General features: G+C 39.8%; 1 protein-coding gene across 1 annotated transcript in view; it reads left to right on the top strand.

Annotated features, from left to right (window-relative positions):
* Positions 1-19667, top strand: part of calcr (calcitonin receptor) — a 37375-nt gene extending 17708 nt beyond the window's left edge. Inside the window, exons 9-22 of the mRNA XM_073463292.1 lie at positions 781-853; positions 1005-1115; positions 1381-1490; positions 1816-1981; positions 2081-2191; positions 2385-2497; positions 3813-3904; positions 7581-7707; positions 11837-11990; positions 12798-12858; positions 13025-13091; positions 13188-13406; positions 14008-14049; positions 19271-19667. Coding sequence (XP_073319393.1) covers positions 781-853; positions 1005-1115; positions 1381-1490; positions 1816-1981; positions 2081-2191; positions 2385-2497; positions 3813-3904; positions 7581-7707; positions 11837-11990; positions 12798-12858; positions 13025-13091; positions 13188-13406; positions 14008-14049; positions 19271-19492 — 1668 coding nt within the window. The 3' untranslated portion in view covers positions 19493-19667. The remainder of the gene's footprint in view (positions 1-780; positions 854-1004; positions 1116-1380; positions 1491-1815; positions 1982-2080; positions 2192-2384; positions 2498-3812; positions 3905-7580; positions 7708-11836; positions 11991-12797; positions 12859-13024; positions 13092-13187; positions 13407-14007; positions 14050-19270) is intronic.
* The last annotated feature ends 1052 nt before the right edge of the window (positions 19668-20719 follow it).

Here is a 20719-nt window from a genome sequence, read left to right as displayed (position 1 = left end):
TAAAAGTACTGGTACTTTTTTGTATCTAAAAGTTCGCTCTCACACAGATGTTCCACACTGCAAAGCAGATAAGAGCAGATACCTTGTGATCCACTGTAAAGGAACAAGTAGATTTAGGATACAAATGTGCACCGGTTTAGACAGAACTGAAGGTATAGTTACTTAAATAAGTTATGGTAGCACACAGATTTGAGGCACCTGGTGGTGTCGGGTGCTCCCAGCTTAACCCCAGACTTAGCAATGTTGGCAGGTGGGACGTCCTCATTGTAGTATGAGCACGTCTTTCTGTTTGGTCTGTCTCCATCCGTCTTTGCAACAAGCCCTCCAAGTTAAATAACAAATTAAGTTGTTGGTCGTTCAAATGCCTTCTCCCATTAATTACTTACTGACTATTGACTCAGCGGCCTGGTACCAAACTTGCTGAGCGACATTATATAGCAGCTCTCCAAGGAGATGGTCACTTTTTAATCTTGTGGCAAAAACTTGTTTTGTTATTTTATGCTAAGTTATTTATCGCATTTATCGTGACAGAACAAAATATAGATATTGAACCTTTAAACATTCTGAGCTGTTATTTTTGTATGGATGTGGGTTTGAACACACTTAACCACTGTAATGGCACCTGTGGTTTGAGTAGAAAGAAGTTTTTTGATCTCTAATGTTTCATTTCCCTTCAAATTACGTAACTTTTGCAGTTAAACTGCAGTTAATATTTTTAGGTTTGACCAACAACTGTTTGTCTGTATATTGTGTCTCATAATATATCGGTTTTCTTCGCAGAAACTGAAAATGCTTGAGAATGAATACAAGTGCCTCCGGAAAATAAATCGAGATCCACCTTTTAACAAATCAGGTACTGACACTGTCTACTGAAACTCACTGTGTAACTCTAGTTAACTCCTGGATATCAGTGTGACCACTCTGTTACTTGAGGTTTTATGTTTCACGTGCATATGAACAACAGACCTGCAAACATTTTAATCATGGCTGTGCTGGTGTTACAGGCCTGTTCTGCAGTCGTAACTGGGATGGCTGGTTGTGTTGGGACGACACTCAAGCAGGAACCTACACCTCCCAAAACTGCCCTGATTATTTTTCCAACTTCGACCCAACAGGTGAACAGTGAGACCCAAGAGTTTTGCTTTGAAGGTCTTTTGAAATTGTTAACCTCTTCTGATCGTCTCCTCTGTGTTGTGGTTGGGTTATAAAATACTCAGAATCAGAAGTAAGAGGGCATTAAATACACCAATCTTGATTGTGGACACCTTAAGATTGATCAAGATCCAAAACTGTCAGATCGCTCGCCTTTAATCAGAGTTCATCTGTAGAGGAGTGGAAATTGTTTGGAGAATGTGTAACACACATTATTGTTGTTTTCAGAAAAGGCGACTAAGTACTGTGGAGACGATGGGCAGTGGTTTCGCCATCCGGACAGCAGCAAGACTTGGACCAATTACACACTCTGTGCTGTCAACAAGGAGAACTGGAAGGTAAAGTTAAGTTATGTGCAGAAACTATTCATCAGAACAATCATCACGTTCTTGGTTTATGAGCACAGCTGGATCTTCCTCCAAGTTCAGGACATGTGGCCTCTTTCGCAATTGCAAAGCGATATATGTGGTCTTCACAAAACATAACACCATGTATAGTGTCATACAGTAGAATACATTTAACAAGGGAAAGCCTCTCATAGAGATATAAAAGATTTCCACTGGGGATGGGGGTGTATTCTTGACTTTTTAAAACCCAGTAAGATTGAGATCTAGTAAGGTTGATCACAACTCTGTGCGTGTATGTGTCTGTTTGTCTTTGAAGGCAGCCGCCCAGTTCTCAGGGGACATTGAGGTGGAGCCCACTGGCGAGGCCACAGTCAGTCCAGGGAGCAACCCCGAGGAGCAGGAAATCGGGAGGAAGAAGATCCTTGACAGCCAGTACAAATGCTTTGAGAAAATGAATCGAGATCTACCTTACAACAAATCAGGTAGTGACAATATCTACCGCGGCTCCTTGTGGCTTTCTGTTATAGTACTTCCTCCTCTGTGGATGTTAAATTCTCTCTGTTGCTTTGTCCGCGTCGCAGGGCCGCACTGCAGTCGGAACTGGGATGGCTGGCTGTGCTGGGACGACACTCCGGCAGGGACTTACACCTCTCAAAACTGCCCAAACTATTTTGCTGACTTTGACCCCACAGGTGGGCAGTAAGACTGTAGAGTGTTGCTCCTTTCTAAAGGTCTGCTCTGTCTTTCAAGGAATATGAAATATGAATTGCTTTTAAAGATGAATTATTCACCAAAGCTAACAGAACATGAATACATGGACACGACTGAGTGGATCTGAAGAAAGCATCGGAGAATCTGTATTTATTACATAATTGTTGCTTTCAGAAAAGGCAACTAAGTACTGTGGGGAGGACGGGCAGTGGTTTCGCCACCCAGACACCAACAGGACTTGGTCCAACTACACACTCTGCAATGCAAACACTAAGGCAAAGTTGAAGGTAATTAAATTTTAGATGAAGTAGCCTCCTATCATAGCTCTATTGCTTGGTGGCCACAGTGTGATGGGTCAGCATAATCTTTTCTCTTTCTTTTCTTTTTCTTTTCTTTTCTTTTGCGTGGAGTCCTGTGGTTTTTGTTAAAATTGGAAACATGTAGCTCTGATGTATTTGCTCATAAATATTGCACCACACACTATTATTAAAATGATTTCCAAGACACATTACTTTCCTATACTGAGCTCCATGGGTAAATTTATAGATGGAAAGTAACATGTAAATACAAAGGGAGGGATCACACCTGAATCAGGTGACCCTCCTGAGCAGAGGAGTCTTCCTACAAAAAGCAGCTGCTAATACATGACATGACTTCCAATCAGTTCTGCAAGTCAATACTTGTTCAAAGATTAGTTATATAATTCAATAATTGTATCCCTGCTACAGTACAACCCATGGTACGTGATTGCAGAAAATGGTCACATGGCTCACACCGTACTTGTTGTAATGTTCGCTAGAGGCTGGTTTGGTCACCTGGCCATCATGTTCCTATAATGCCACACTAGCAATCTTTAATTTTGCATCTCTCAACACTTTTTTTGAGAAACTTTTTTTGACTTTGTAACATTTCAACCAATCACTTTCCACCTTTCAGCTGTGATGCAAGAGATCATTAATGTCTTTGTTGGGAAATGTCCTTAGAAAACAGAGTATTGGACAACTGGAAGTGTTCAACAGTAATTGGTTGATTATGTGAAACTACACGGCGCCAAGTTTCGTTCCACGCCAGATCTTGCACACCACCAACATTTGCACTCCAAACCATGAGTGCCTTTTAGGACATTTTTTGCACTTTGTAATTTTCGCTTGCTTAAATTTTATGATTTTCCTCTTACAAACATTTCCATTTTTAATGCAGCCGTTAGTCACTCTCTACTTTATTGAGAACACGTTTGCCAATTTTTTTTTTCAACAGGCAAATATCCAAGGAAATAAAAAAACAAATTAAAAAAACTACTCGAGCCTGCTCCCCCCCATCTGGAGGGCAACTTGTAACCGAACCTTTTACAGACAGCTGCAAGTTGGAATGTCTGTCCTGGCAAACTAGAGAGAATTCACTCCTCATACTGTCCAAATATATAATGTTGCAATTTCATTATCTATTTACTGCACTAGTTCAGCCAGGCGAGCAACTTTAGACATTGATTGGGGCACGTGACACCTCATTTACATCGTATTTCTTCCGTATATCTTCACTTGAGTTCTAATTCTGCACATGTTGTTTAATATTACTCAGACTTGGTTGTTTTTTTTGTTGCAGTCAGCGTACATCCTCTTTTACATGGCGATTGTGGGTCATGCTTTATCCATAGCCTCCCTGCTCATCTCCCTGGCCATCTTCTTCTACTTCAGGTAATGGATTCAATGTGATGTTTCTGCCTTTCAAATACGATTTAAATGATATGGTTTGATAATGTACATTATATAACATTAGTGAATGGTGAACATGGCGCACGATAGAGTTTGTCATGGGATGATTAATCAGTTGTAGCTCTGGCCTTGAAGGCTCAATCATCTCATTACTATCATCAGTGTATCTGACAGGCACACAGATGGTGTTCACTCCAGTCTCCTCCAGCCATTTCATTACTCATCAGTACCTCGGCCTCTTTGCAGTCAGCAAAATCTTCACTGTGCCTCTGTCCACTCCAGCAGAGTAAATTTAACAGTTGTACAGTTTTATGACCTTTGCCCGAGAGCCTCAGTATTTTAATGTTAGTGTTTTAGAACGTAATCAAAAGTGCTCACTTATAGAGCTGCTCTGGGCCACGAAGCATAATCTAAAACTCAAATATTAGCCTTTTGCTAAATTAACACTAAAGACTGTAATCAGAAAAATTGCTTCATTTTTTTCCCCTTTTTTTCCTTTTTTCTTTTTTTTTGTCTGTTCTTCGTCGTTAGTTTCAGTTTCATTGTTCTTAATTGTTCGTTTTTGTCGATGTCATAATCATTGTAGAGGCTGCTTGTCTATGTGAATGAGTTTTATCATATGTTTTATTCCTCAAAAGCCTAACCAGGGAAAAGAACTGCAAATATATACTGTGCATTGCATCAGTTGCATTTTAACTAGATGTAACAATGCCTTGTCCCTGTCAGATAGATAGATAGATAGCTACATTTACTGTGGCAATATTGTCATCATACTGAAAATAGTCCCGCTGCTTCACTGAGTTTAATTTATAAGCAACTTAACTGCCACTAATTTCAGGCCAACTTGGTGTCCTTGTGCTGCACACTTCTTTCATGGATATTTAGGATTCAAAACTGGAGAGCTGTGACGGCCATTGAGTCCTTCGCTTTCATTAGAAACGTGTGCACCTGAGTGCATTGCTCATTAAGGTTGTTCATCCCGACATACTGCTTAATCCCAGAGGGGGAAAGTGCACAATTAATTGAGATACTGCTGTTGAAATTCAATTAGATAAGAGTTTAAAATAACAAAGTGGATAAGGGGAGAGGAGGTATAATATTCAGTTAATGTATGTGAAACGTGGAAATGATTAAGCTTATGAAAAAGTTAGCAGACTGTGCTGCACATTGATGAAACTTTGGACCTGATTTAAACGATGTATAGCACATGGTGCATTGGTGTTTCCAACTCCCTCTCGCCGGTCAAATGGCACCTACTCTCGGTGCAAAGTAAGGTGCCAGGGGTGGTATTTAGTATATTTTTGGGTAATCCTGGATGTGCTTTGGGCGTAAGTCATCTCCTATTCTGCCCAAAAGCCAGATGTGCCTGAACCTGTAGTTCCGCGGATCGGGTGAGGCAGGTCATAACAGTAATTATTCAGAGAAAATAGCGGATGGGGTGTGAGTGGGTGAAATTATACATCTTTAATGTAGAAAATATTAATCACATTACCTGCAGAGAGCCGCCAGCAGCAGAAACGATGAGTGCATCTCTCCATTAAGAGGGACTCTGGCGTGTCTCATGTGTATTTCTAATGTTTATTAATGTTCTGTGCTCAGCAGCCGTTCTTCTGATAGTCTAAATCCCGAGCTCCATCAGAGCTGTCTCAAAATATTTATCTATTGTTGATTTATTAATTTTGTTCCCTCTGGAGAGTTTCCTCTGTCCTGTGAAGTTTATAATGACAGCTTTTGATTTGCTGCTTTAATGTGCCACGATATTTGCTGCAGTGACATTACTGTGCTCATGGAAACATTTAAAACTACTAAGAGCAGCCTATCTAATCATTAAAGCTTAATGTGTGCACCTGTGGAGCAGCATCTTACGCTCTAAATAATGTGTCCTTTTGTCCTTTTGATAGCAGGAAAAAACACACAGTGCCTTTGACTTCAGACCAGGTTTGTGTTGGTCTGTGGCGCATTTGCTTTCTACTGCCATCATGATACAATGCGCCAACAATGTGCGTGATCACACTTACAGTTAACCAACACGCCCATAGGCACACAGATGGGCGCAATACTTATACAATGTTTATCTCGAAAAAAGAAGGAACAACATAAGAATTATTTTTAAGGGGACAATAAGATTTATACCTGTGAAGAAACAATATTTGGAAAAGTTGCTTTGTTGGCCCTGAGCTTCTTGAGTGCTTCGGTTGTAAAAATTTAATGTGTTGACGGGTGTTGACCTCCTAAATGCAGCTGTTATCCAGAGCAGATCTTGTAAGAGACCCTTAGTTTGCTGCAAAGCTTTATACACACTCATAAATCTAGCGGCAGTGTTTGGGGCAGGTGCGTTATCGCAAACCCCCATGACCCCCCGAGAGTCAACTCCTTAACTCAGATACACAGAAACTCAGCGGGGCGTTCATAATTCATCAAGCTCAAAGTCCTTACAAATTAAGATCTCAATAAATTAAAATTACTGGCATATAAAATCTTTTACTTCTTTATTCTTTTTAACCATGACTTTATATTTATTATTTATAGCCAAAACACTAAAAATATTGGAAGCTTAATGCTGTATTATAAGATCCAGATGTGAGGCTCTCAGTGGAATGTGATGGTGTACAGCTGCACCACTCTGTTATTTACAACTCCACATTAACACTGTCAGGATTCCCAGATAAAAATACTCCAGCCTGCTGTGGAAAAACAGAGGTGGTTGAACGGACGACCTGAAGATGTTAGGACGTGTGACAGTTTGAATGTTGCCATAAGGATTCAGCCTCTGTTTTGACATCGCCTTCTAGATAAAACCCCTTGTATATAAGCATTCAGCAGCTCCTGCGTTTCCTTTTATGTCTGGAGCTGCAGTGAGGCTGTTTTTTTCTGCTGGAGATAACTATAACCTCTGAATAAGACTGTGAAAATCTGCAGTTGTGTATGCAGGTTAGTCCTGGCTCGAGGAAATTTACCGCCGTTCCCGTTTTTCATGGGTCTCTGGGGTTTTTATGACTCATCAAAGATAAAATTGGCCATGAGCAGTAAAAGGACATAAACTGTAGAGGACATATTTATAGGAGGCTGTATTCTGTAGAGTATATTTGGGGCATGGTTTCATTCAGCTTTAAACACTCTGTGAGCTGCAGTATATTTGATTGCTGCCCTGAAATTAAAACATTATTAAACCATTACCAACAATAAAGCTCCTGGATATGAATGACTTGTAACCATTTTGATTCTAATAGATATTTTCACTTTGCCTGTCAAGCATTTCATTGTGCGATTAATTCTGAGTGGCCAGCCAAGGTAATGAGGAAGCACCCCTGGGATCCATTATGCATTATTTAACAGGGTTTGTAGCCTGTACAGTACCGGGCTTTCAGAGGGAATCCAGCTCATTGATCACAGGGATTTTTTACCAGGGACACAAAAAGATCTGAGATGAAAGATTCCAATTATTTGGTATTTTACAGACTGTTGCAACATCTGAGAACCTCATTAAACTATTAACCTGCCAGTCATGAGTTACTTTTTGTCCTGCAGTTGCAGCTGGTTTTTGTCTTTCTTCCTTTTAATGTGTCATTCCCAACTTGTGGGTGTTCTGTTGTTAATTATCACATTATGTACTGGTTTGTCAACATGTTAATTAATCACGGCATCTCTATTCACACAGGAGTCTGAGCTGCCAAAGGATCACCTTGCACAAGAACCTCTTCTGCTCCTATGTGCTCAATTCAGCACTCACCATCATCTACCTCGTCGCAGTGGTCAATAATCCTGAAGTGGTGGGCAGAAACCCGGTGAGTGGCCTCTGTTGAATATTTAAGACTAAAAATGACCACAAAGGTTACTGTTCACACTGGCATACATCATAATGGGGAAGACACGTCTCGAAGACTTGCAACCATGCAAGCATCTCTCTGAGACTACCTAAATGTTAATGCTAGCATGCCAACATGTTGATGTAAAGCAAGTATATTTATGTTTACTGTGTGTGCCGTCTTAGTCCAACTGACGCTAACTGGAATGTAATTAGTTCTGCTTTTAACTTGTAATTACTCTTAGTAATTGTGATGTAGTTTTAATCAAGCCCACCAAGGAGGTTATGTTTTTACCTGTATCCCTTTTCTTGTTTGTTTGTTGGTTAGTTGGTTTGTAGGCAAGATTACACAAAAACTACTGAGCAGACTTCCACGAAACTTGAATGGGGGAATGGTCTGCGCCCAGAATAGACCCCATTAACTTTTGGTGCAGATCAGGATTGAGGGATGGATCCAGGAATTTTTTCTCACTTTCTTTAACATTGTGAGATAGGGCCTTTTCTAATTTTGATTTCTCAGTCAATATTGCATGGATCTTGATGAAAAGAAATCATGGGTATTAAGTTGGTATCTGAGTGAGTACAATTTGATGCAGATCGTAATAAAAATCTGGATGTTGTAGATTTAAATATAGGCTTGATTAAATTAAAGAGGACTGTTGGGACTTGGTGGTGGCATACTGAGTGCCATTCTAGTTGGAACAAATTATTGCACATCATCTTAAGGGTAATAACTGTCTCTTCCAAATTTTATTGTCCAATTTTTGTTGAGAAATTTCAGTTTGGACCAAAGTGGACCGACAAACCAACTGGCATTACCATCCCCAAAGATGAATCCTAGCATAGCTGAAAAGTGCCATTTTAGCATAATACAGTTATAGTGTGAGTCGGAGGATTAGTTTCACTGTCTTGAAATGAGATACAAATGTATTCATAATTTATGCTAAGCCAAAAAAAAAGTTCAATGAACTTACTTTGCTCTGTAAGGCCAGGCAGTGGGATGAAAAGACAAATTCAAATGTAGTTGCTCCATATTTTAAATATTTAAAAAAAAGTTTGTACAACAGACTTTTTAAGTAAAACCCAATTAAAATTTCATCTCACTGTGCCATATCTTGGCAGTGTCACATTTTCAATAATTTTTTTCTCTCTTCCACATTCTCCTGTCAGGGTTTTGGAGCTTCGCTGAATGCATTACGTGAATTCTATGAAACACTGAGGTCTGTTTTGATAGAGATGATAAATCTGTCTCGTAAGAATGCCTCACTATCACGTCTAAACATAAATTCATGTGTTACTTTTCAAGAACCACTCCTCTCTGGAAATAAAAATAATGACCGTTCACTCACTGCTCGCTGCTTCTTAAAAGTGCTTAATGCAGCGTTTGTCCAACTCCAAAAAAGGATCAAATGAATCATACAGTAAATTTCCTTTTATGTAGAACTGAATAAAATCAACACGCAAGTTCCAGAAGTTAAGTTAATAAAACTGTCAGAAAATCGCCTGCTTGCGAAAAATCTTTATCCCCCAAATAGTATGCAAAAAATAAATAAAAAAATAACTTAGATTGCCAAAGTGCCATGCGAAACCAACACATAGTATTGTAGAAATTGTCTAACACATGCATACAATCTGATTAGCCTCAGCCTGCCTTCAGCTGGAGCATCTCTGGCCAGACAAAGTACTAGAAAAGAAGAAGCAGCAGAGGCTTCACTGGGTTTGGGTTTTGATTCTGTGTCCTGCTTTTGCACATTTTCATGCATTCACCAAATCTGTCTGGCTCATCCTGCGTGCCGTCTTTATTCACATTCCGTCTCCGAACGTATCCAAGAAGCAGCCAGCAATGACAGCCATCATCATTAATGTGAGGAAGTAAATACAGTATAACTCTGTGCAATGGCGCGCGTTCAAGCCTCTCCTCCACACAATTTGTCAAAAAGTTTAGTGTTTAGTCTGTTGCTTTCTGACATTGGACTGTCAAGCTGTGCTAACTCGCCGCAACAAGTCAAAACAGAATTGGTCACCGTGGCCCGGCTTTTCAGGAGGAAGCCGAGAAAGAAATCACAAGCACCAGTGGTTGGGATTCACGCGTGTCTGCTGGGAAGCATTTGAAATTTCCCGCTGCCAAAGTGAGACTTATGAGCCTGTTTTCTGCACTGGTGATTTAGGAATGGTGGATTGTGGCGGAGATTTGCTCTCCCAGAGAAAACAAGCTCTTTGTATTCTCTCTGGTGCAGGGATACAGAGTCTGGTTTGGCCTGCCAGCAGTGTGGGGGAGTGAATCCCCAAAGCTTATGTCAAACCAGGGAGGAGGCCGAAAACATGAGAAACATCAATATGATCTATAGCAGCTTGATTTGTTAACCAGAACATAGTCGGCAACTTTACACAAACCTCGCTGAGCTTCAATATAAAACAATTGTGAATTTGAGAAAAGCGAGTGACCCAACTCGGCATACTGATACGAGTCCATGTCTGTTAGAGTGGAGATTCCTCAAGAGGAGGTAGGAAAGTGAGAGACAGACATATGGATAAAAGTTTAGAAATGAATGACTGATGTGTGTTTGGAGCTAAGGAGACCCCTGAGAGCAGCAGTTAATAGCAATGCCAGCATCTTTGAATTATACTGTGGCCGTGTGCATCCTTTTTTATACAGAGGAATGTGAATATTTCCTGTAATGGCTTCTTTCATTTATGTTCTCCATATATAGAGAAAAACAATGAATTCAGTACTTCAGTATGAATGAGTACTTGTTTTATCAGAATAAGATGTGAGTAAGTTGATACATTCATTTATTTTTGTCACTGAAATTACAATCTTTCTGCAAGAGAGACCTGAGAACAAATATAGAAGATTACAACAAGACAGTTTTGTCCCACAAAACAATCACAACATAGGCTTCACATACAAACCATCAAAATAATTCCCCAAAATATGTTTTTTTTTAAATATCAGCAAACAAAACTTTAAAGAAGGTCTCTAACTTCAAAAAGTGAATTCAAGTAGTGAGGATCATATTGCATGAAACCATTCAGTACACCTGTTTTAAAGGGGCAGTATGTAAGAATGTTTTAACATTACAACTCTATGGGAACATGTTGTTTTAACTATACCCTTTGATTTTGTGCTTGACACTTCAATATTGGGTGTTTTTTCGAGGCATTAACATGGACCGAAGAGAAAAGTAGATGTGTTTTAGCAGTTTATAGATGGTTTTGGTTTCACCAATCTCAGCCATCTTGGCTTTTTTTTTTTTTAGGCCACATAATCCAAATTTAAGCACAGATATAACACAGATGGGATGGGCAAGCATCAGCCAACGCAGCTGATGTGACTGTCAGTTCAGCTGGCATCTCCAAAAACGTGTCTCCCTCACAAATCCCCTAAGAAATTGAATTTGAATTCATTTCAAAATCTTAATAGGCACACATAAGAAAATGTTAAATTAATTCAATATTGACTTTTGTGGAATAGAAGTTGGGACTTTTTGAATAGATGTCAGTAGATGTTCATTGGAGCCTCACTGGCAGAATTACAGGTTATGGCTGATCCATAAGCGTCTTGGTAATAAGCCGACTGGTTTGATAAGATGTACTGTACATAATAATAATAATGTCATCAAAGTCACCTCTTTCAACAAATTATAATGATAGCTCAACCAAAGGGACATAATACATAATGAGATGTTGTCACACTGGGCTAAATGCATCAATAGGAAGCTGTACTGTACATGGTGCTGTTATACACTTGAGAACATGGCTTATCCTTGCTGCCTTGGGTAAAGTGGGAATATCGCTATCAAAGAGCACTCCAAACACAAAGAAAAATCATTGATTCCATCTCAGCTCACCTCCCCAAGGGGGTAAATGAATAAACATCCTCCCTGACTGCAAAGCGTAATACTGGCTAATGATTATGTGCCGAGAGTGCAGAAACATCCTCTTAGATCTTTTTAGCGTCCTGCTGAGATGGTGTCAGGAGTGTTTAAATTGAATCTACTAAATGGATATTTTTTTATGTGGAGGGGCCAAAAACAGACTAAACAAATAACAAAAACTCCTGTTCTCTCTCTCTCTCTCTCTCTCTCTCTCTCTCTCTCTCTCTGCAGGTTGGCTGTAAGGTGTTGCACTTCTTCCACATGTACATGCTGGGCTGCAATTATTTCTGGATGCTCTGCGAAGGCATCTACCTGCACACGCTCATTGTGGTGGCCGTGTTTGCGGAGGAGCAGCACCTGCACTGGTACTACCTCCTCGGCTGGGGTGAGTCGGTCTGAATGAAATCCAAACACTATTTGTTGTGTTATTTTTATATTCTATGGTGTATCTTCAAAGACTGATTTTTATTCCCTCGCCGGACAGAAAACTCACTGAAAAGCTATTCAACAAGCCACAAATTAAGCGTCGCATCCACCTAATCCTTGTACAGTTCGTCACCCTGGACACGCTGACAGCTTTATTGGCCCTCCTGTCGCTTAGTGCTGAGTGCGAACCTTGTTTTTCACCTTGTTCAAAACTGGAATAATGGGTGCAGTCTGTCAAACAAGTAGGCGATGGAACCAAATGGATGGTCATCGTTAAAAATGGGATAACCTTGAGGCCTTTTTTTTCGCCGTGTGTGTGTATGAAAGGCAGCCATTTAGTCAGGTCCATCTGTGGCCGATATGCTGCAGGGCCTCAATGAAAATGGAGCGCACATGGATTCATGTGTTTATATCCAAATGAAAAGTAAAAACTGAGCCCAGCCCCTTGTGGGTTTTTTATAGACAAGATGTCAAATTAGACAGGATTGCTACATCAAATTAACCATGTGGTGTTGTTTTTAGGGTTGGAGCAATGAAATAGGAAAGTCTGCACACATGAGGATGTCGAAGTTAATCCAATGTGTTCCAGCCTCTCCAAGTATTTATGCAGTATTCGCAAAGTTATAATTTATTTGATGAGGAGGTCTAACACCAACAAAACAACTGACCAAGCCGACCACACTTTTTTACTGTTGCGTAAATGACAAATGAATTTCGCTAAATTCACTCAAGACCTCATATGGCCGCCATCTTTTTCCTGTCCAAGGCTTTCCTCTAGTGCCTGCATCCATCCACGCCATGGCAAGGAAAAAGTATTTTGATGACAAGTGAGTAATGTTCCAAAAACTTGTGCAAATAAACAGGAGATGTTTGCGTATGTGCTCGTCTGTGTGTGGCAGAGAGTGTGTACACTTGCATGTTTTTGTATCTGTGTGTGTGCATGTGTATTTTGGGCGGCAGGCAGCATTGACTGATATGTTTTTCCTTCTGTAGCTGTTGGATGAGTGTGGAAACCCATCTGCTCTACGCGGTCCATGGTCCTATAGTGGCAGCGCTCCTTGTAAGTCTGCTAAGGCACGGTTTCAGCAAAAAGAAAAAGAAAAACATGGATAAGAACAATTGGCTATTATGTGTGTTTTTTGCTCCCTTTCTGCAGGTGAACCTCTTCTTCTTACTGAATATTATAAGAGTGTTGGTGACCAAGCTGAGAGACACACACCGTGCAGAGTCCAACATGTACATGAAGGCAGTGAGAGCCACCCTCATCTTGGTGCCCCTGCTTGGAATACAGTTTGTCATTTTCCCCTGGAGGCCAGAGAACCGGCTGGCTGGGGAGGTCTACGAGTACATCATGCACATACTCATGCACTACCAGGTAGGTACTGAGCTGACTGCAAGGCACTGCATTCATCAGAATTTCCATTAAAGTACCAGATGGGAGCTCAATGCAAAGGTAATTCAGCGGAGAGTTAAAGAGCAAAAAATAGTGCTGCTTCACTGCCCACGTCAGTTGGGGTATTTTGCACATGTGGTCATTGACGGAGGAAAACAAATATCTGCAAACGTTGTAATCAATGTACACTCAGTACTGAGAGTTAATACTAATATTTATATGTTAGCCCTGAACTCTCCATGCAAAAAACGATCAATCTGTCACTCCTCTCGGGTCTCATCCGGCTCAAGATTTAGATGTTTCCGACAATTAACACCTTGTTTTCTGCCTCGTGATTGATTGATGTGATTCACCACTAATTTACCCTTTAAAAAAACACTTAGGCACTCCATTAACTTTATTTAACTACAAGTTAGACACTTCATTAAACAACAGGCAGGCAGGCTGTGAAATTTCCAGGTAGACAGAGAGTTCATTGAGGGATTACATTGCTCTATCACATTCTGTCTCTATTTAATTACTTTTGCAAAAAAAACAAACAAACAAGAAGTGCTAATTATGTTTACGTGTTTTGCTTTTTAAGGGATTACTGGTGGCAACAATATTCTGCTTCTTCAACGGAGAGGTAAGAATTGTTCATGTATTTCTGCACATTAGCACTTTCCCATGGTTGGCTGCTGCAACACAATTGTGTAAAATTAAAGAAAGTGTGTGCAAGACTGCACTGATTTGTCTGCTGTTGGCCTATTGTAAAATGAGATGACAGTCACTGACGTTATTGGCGATGTTTAAAAGGTACTGTCTACGCCATCACTTTTGAAGGCGACAGTATGTAAGCACTGTAAAATTCTGAAGATTGAGTAGGTAGTTGCTTAACAGGATTGAAAGACTTTTAAAGCAGTGACTATTCATAGAAAAGAAGGCTATATTAAAGGTTGTTTGTTTTATACATTTCCTACAATATAATTTGTGCTCTTTTAAAGGTAAAGAGGCTGAATGACTTAAATTTTTATAATCAAGATCTCTGTGTTTGCCTGGCACAACAGGGGGAATGAATAACAACAAAAACAAGACAAACAACAGGAAAAAAAGGACAAAGGCTATCAGCCAAAATATAATTTTAAACATCAACATTGGTCCAGAATTTCACAATTTCAACCCTGCTTATGTTAAAATATAACTTGTGACATGTTTTCTGTGCCTACTTTAGGTTGTCAGTGACATTATTTAAGCCCTTATGTCCCCACCACTTTTCAACACAAGCTGACAGCCTTGATACCTCTGTCATGTTTGTAAGCCAAATATGAAACTGGCTCAGTCCTAAAATAGACATTTCTTCCAGCACCTCCAAAGCTCACTAATTAACAAGTTTGTGTAATGAGGGAGCTTTAGGAGCATTGGCAGGAAGACTTTGTTAACTTTGGATGGAGCCAGGAGAGCTATTTCACCCTGTTTCCAGTCTTCATGCTAAGCTAAGCTAACGTCTCCTGGCTCCAGCTTCATATTTAGCATGTAACTCTTAGCAATAGAGCGTATAGTTCCCAAATTGTGGAACTATTCCTTTAAGAATATTGTATTTTGGAGAGGTTCCACTATTGGTGCCTTCTGTGACAAAACAGTGCTATAGTTTTTTATGGGGCAATTGCCCTTTGATAAAGGTCAACCGGCACATGCTACTCTGGGAGCTGTTCAGTCATGGAGCAATAAAGCCGGTCATTGCTTATGACATTAAGTTTGAGACATCAGACTCCATCAGGCAAAACATTTTCAAATTTTGTTTTTCCAGGTCAGATACCTGGCGTCTTACATCTGTACCTGATAGCATATCAAGAAGTGACCCAAAAACAGACTCAAAGTTGGATTTTGGCGTTGAATTCTTGAGTAAAACAGTTGTAACTTGACAGAGATGATACATCTGTCATGAGTCCAATTGTAACAGGTTATAAAACAATGTGCTGCTTGTCTCTTCTGAGACCGGTCTTGTGTTGCTGCAGTGAAAGCTGAAGGGTCATGTCAGGTGAAGAGTAAGACACAGTTTATAAATGACTGTGTGGTTTCCAAGCCCAGCTGGAAATTGACTCTCCTTTCAAGTCCTCCTTTCAGCCTTTCTAAGTCTGTCTGCAGCTGTGTGACTGCGAGCATCCTTAACTTGGTTCAAACACTTCTTCTCTAAACCAGTGAGCTTAATTTCCATTAAAGACCAAATCTGGGGTTAATGGTGTTGTAAAGACCTTTTCGGCTCCGCGGAGCCATTGTGTGACAGATTCTATCAGGCTCAAGGTCTCCGCAAAACAAAGTACTGACACTACATGCTGTTAGGTTGAATTATGCATTTTAAGCAAGTCGTTAGGCTTCATGGTGGTGTGAACACCACAGACAGATCGGGCAAGAACAGACGACTAATTTTGTGTGACACAATGTGCTTTTGAAATATTTGGTAACACTTTATAATAACCATTATTAATAAATGGTACATTTATAGCTGATTAAACTTCAGTTATTAGTTATTTCACTGTTAACAAACAATGAAATGCTCTATAAACATTTATTAAGCAGTTGTAAAGGTTTATTAACCTTCAATCCAAATAATGTTTATAGATGAACAACACATTTATTAAAACTTAATTTTACAAGTCCGGAAAATTGATGGTAAGTAGGAGGTGATTAGCGAGCAACATATTTCAGATTTCTTTCAAACTACCACAATAATTACCTCAAAATGTATTACGTTATTTAAATGACTAAATTCTTTAATACATTTCCAGGAAACTTCCTCCTGGTTTCTGCTTAAATTCAGCTGATCATCATCAGCCACTTTAAAGCAATATTATGTAGAAATTGGCATTTTGTGCGCCCCCCCCCAACACAGTTTCTGAGCACAACACCACTGTCGTAAATCTAAATCCAAATGTAATATAGGTGCTAACTACAAACAGAACTCACCATGTCATAACGATGTTATGTGCTGAAAACTTGTATCTTGAAGTAAACATGTATGCAACACGTGAGTGGCTGTGACAGAGACACCATTCACCCTATTACAAGACACTGTAACCATCAAAATTATTCTGAGAGTTATTTTAAGGTAAAAAAAAAAAAAAAGAGTTTAATAATGTTGCTGTAATTCCCCACTAGTTAATGTCTAACTTCCCCTTACCTCAGATTACTGATCTGCAGAGTTTAGTCGTAAACAAGCTGGAAATTAAAATGGCATGATCAGCAGAAGTTAAGCGGAAACCAGCTGGAAGTTTCCTGGAAATGTTTTGAAGAAATAACCACATATTTTCGAACTGCTTTTTGAAAAAGAAAAAAAAGACTATCATTATTAAGTTATGTTGGGGTACTTTCCAAAGATTTTGAGGTAATTATTATGGTAACTGAGGGGTAACTTAACAGAGATGTAAAACATCTTACTGATTAATTACCACCTACTTACCATGACATTTGTGGGCCTGTAAAATTAAATGCTGCTGATGTTTTAGTTAAAATTCTGGTAAAACTGTCTCTGTTACTCATAGACGATGAGGTTTCAGCGTGAGAATAAAACAGGCCAGAGAAGCATAAACTGAGCGAGCAGCAGATTTAAACACTCAGCATGAGGTGTCGGCTGTGGTTTACACATGCAGCCTGGAAAATAGGTCAGCCATTAGATCATACGTGAGCAGCCAGAACACAGCAGCGTATTTTAAACGATGTAAACACTATAAACAATGTGCAGAGCGTATGTCTGGAGGACGAGCTAACCAACTATCACAAGGGAATAAGAGGGTTTGGCCTCATCCGCATAATGACCAATTCAGCTCAGTTAATCAGGACACAAGTTTCCGGGGGTGGTTTCAATTCTTTTTTTTTTAATTCAAGGCCAAACTGTACAGACCTGCCTTGTTTCTTCAATGGCGCCATTGTGAAGTTAGGTCAGTGAGACAAACAGCTTTCATGCTGTATTTGTGACATCAAGCAAGATGTTCCACATCCAGGCTGTAAGGCCCGGCTGCTCTTTTGTCTCATTAGAACAATTACTGTCATAATTTAGATAATTAGACTATTGTGTGTTAATACACCAGCAGTAATCACAGTAGTGTTTGGGGTTTTACAGAGTAAAAAATTATGAACATTGCACTGCAGGAGGATTGTAGCTCTGGTTTCTTGTTTTAGGAACTCGATTCATACTTCAGTTCTTCTTAAATCAGTCAGTTGATACCTACATAATGTTGAATTGATTAACATTTCAGATAATCAGTTTATTATTTATCAATAGAAAAATGTTGAAGATTCACTTTCCACCTTTCAACTGTGAAGATTTTCTCCATTTATCACAACTTGAATTCAGTATATTTGGGGTTTGGACTGTTGGTTGTACAAAAGACACTATTTGAACATGTGGGAAAAAATACCACTCCAAAAATAAAATTGGAAAAAAAAAAATCGCTCAATATAAGATTTTATTTGCTTGTAATAGGTTAAACATCTGCCCATGGAATAAGTGAAAACTGTCTTTATCTCACTGATATGCAACCTGAGTATGTTTTTGATTATAAATTAGACAAGTATACTTGGTAAGATTTTGATTTTTTGCATTGTTTTAACAATTTACAGACCAAACAAATAACAGATTAATACTAAAGCCTCCATCCATCCAACAGCAATATGCTCGCTACTCACATCAAGTCTTGGCAAGAAACCAACCCTTATGTCTACTTTGGTGAAAAGTTTGATCTGGTTGTTGTCATTTTAAAGTTGGTGTGGCCCATTTTTAAGACATTTCTGATTTAGAAGTTTAAACTAAGGCGTTTCATTTAATAGCTGAATATCACATCACAACTGCCAAGGGGTTAAATAGAAGGATTATGAAGGATTACTTACAGTGTGTCATCAGCATAAGAATGGCTTTTGTGACAGTTCAATATGGATTTGGTTTACATGCTTATTATTGTGGTAACTGTGTCAAATGGCTTCTGCAAGATAATGTTAAGTAATGTAAGCGAGATTGTGGATATCTTGAGCTCTTTTTCTGTAAATGGTTGCATGAAAATCTGTTGCTGTCCGTTGTGTGATTTTGGAAGTTGGATAATACTCTCATCAGCTCATTTGTGCAGAACATTTAAGAAGACGATGCAGCCTACTCTGGTTTTGTTGCTGATTGATACAGAGTGACTTTTAAGTCAACATGCAATGGAGAAAAATAACATTCATTAGAACTTGCTGGATAATCGCCGTGGCATCTGTGCAAAAATAGAAAATATGCCCAAAATTATCAAACTATAGGCTGTACTAGCAGGTAATTACGAGATTAAATCTTTAACACACAGCTCAGTATAGATTTCATCTTTTCATCAGCCACATGCACAACTTGGCAGCACTTCAAGTTATGTGACTTTAGTGTTTACATTTCCTAACTGGCGTCTGTTAATGGGATCGGGATCAGAGCGTTCCACATATGCTGCAGCAATTAAGTTCGCTTCAGTGAAGATCACCGTCGCTCGGATTATTGGATTGGAAGCCGGTGTTTGCATGGGCTCTGCCTTACTCAGGTTGTTTCGCATGTAAATTTGAACGTCTGGTGGAATAATTTCTTGGCCAAAGCGGAACAGAGTTTCATGGCCCTGTCGTTTCTGTGTTTTATGTGTCTGTGGTGTCTTTCACCCTGTTCCCAGTGTTCTTCCCAGCCTATCGTCTCCTTCCCTGCTCTCTTGTTTCCCTTATTATGCTCACCTGTGTTTTATCTGCCACACTCTACCTGCTAATATCTTTCCTCATAGTTTTTGTTTTTCCGAAATTTGCAGTGCCAACATTTTGACCATGACAATGAACCATCCCTTTAACCCTTGTGTTTATGTGTCCTGCAGGTGCAGGCAGCTCTAAAGAGACAGTGGATGCAGTATAAAACCCAGTGGGGTCAGAGACGGAAGGACCACTGCTCGATGCGCTCCACGTCCTACACAGCCACCTCCATCACCGAGGTGCCCGCCTTCATGTACCACCACGACTGTAACAGCGAACACTTGAACGGGCGCCACACGGAGGACTCTGAACTGGTGGCACTAAAGTCAGGAGAGACGTACGCATGAGCCACTGAGGATGAAGAGTGGAGCGGTGGAAACAGATGAAGAAGAGCAACAGTGCAGCGGAGATGTACAGCGAGAAATTACTCAGTGATCAAATCTCAGAGGCTGGTTTGTTCAGCCCAGAACGACAATACGGGTCTGGAAATAGAGAGCTTGGACTAGCTACAAGATGCTGACATTTTACTTTACATTGCTGTTGCGACTGCTTTTCAAAAAACTTTGATGTCAAGAACTTGTGGCACGAGACGAGAGCTGCTTTTTCGACATGTGTCACTTCCTAAGCTGCTAAACTACGACTACGAGGCTTGTGAGAGAAAAAACTGTGACTGTGATGACAGCTAGAGTGCTGATGTTTCCTGTTAGGAGATGATGCTGTTGAATGTGACAGTGATGATGATGCTGGATCTGACTGACACGGGGTAGAGGTGTTTTTAACGTGTCATGATGATGATTTTTAAGGTGAAGTAGAAGAACCAATCCTTCCTAACCTCACCTATACCAAAGGGTACTGTATGTTGGTCACAGCTATGAAGGGGTGTCCACACACACACACACACACACACAACCACACATACACCAACAAACTTCACAAAGCTGATCATATGTGCCATGATGGGTCACATTTCACAAGACCCTCCGTGCTTGAAGCTCTGGAATTGTGTACATAAATACATGTTCACCATTTTTCATTTTCAACAAAGTGTTTTTCAAAGGATTTTATTTTGGTTTTCTATTAATATTTTATTCTTGCCGATTCCTAAGTACGTGTCAAGTGTGTGTCCTGTGATGCTGCACCCCCGACGGCTTTGTATTTTTGCAGCTGCTGTATTTGTGCCGATGCTGAACATCACAGGACCGAGAAGCAAAAAGAAGAAGCTAAATGCACAAAAGAATATATGAATAAAAAACTTTATTTTGAGGTTTGAACAGCCGTAAGAGTTGGTTCAGTGTGTGTGTGTCGAATATGCTATCGGTTGTGCCAATGATTCTGACAAGCAAGCAGTTCCTCTGTGTGGAAGTTGCACTGTCTGGTTTTATTCTCAATCATCCCTCGTCATGATGCCTTTAATCTATAATATTCTGTCCTCCATGCATATGTATTCATGAGTTTTGTAGCATTTTGTTTGAATGAGCATCTGGAGCAAAGTACAGGCTCGATAAAGATGAAATGATGAGAGGATCACATCCACACAAGTTTATATCTTAAAGGCATGTTCACATCTTACTCAC

The sequence above is a fragment of the Pagrus major genome, chromosome 3 (assembly GCF_040436345.1).
Source record: "Pagrus major chromosome 3, Pma_NU_1.0".
NCBI lineage: Eukaryota > Metazoa > Chordata > Actinopteri > Spariformes > Sparidae > Pagrus > Pagrus major.
This window is presented reverse-complemented; position numbering and strand designations above follow the sequence as displayed.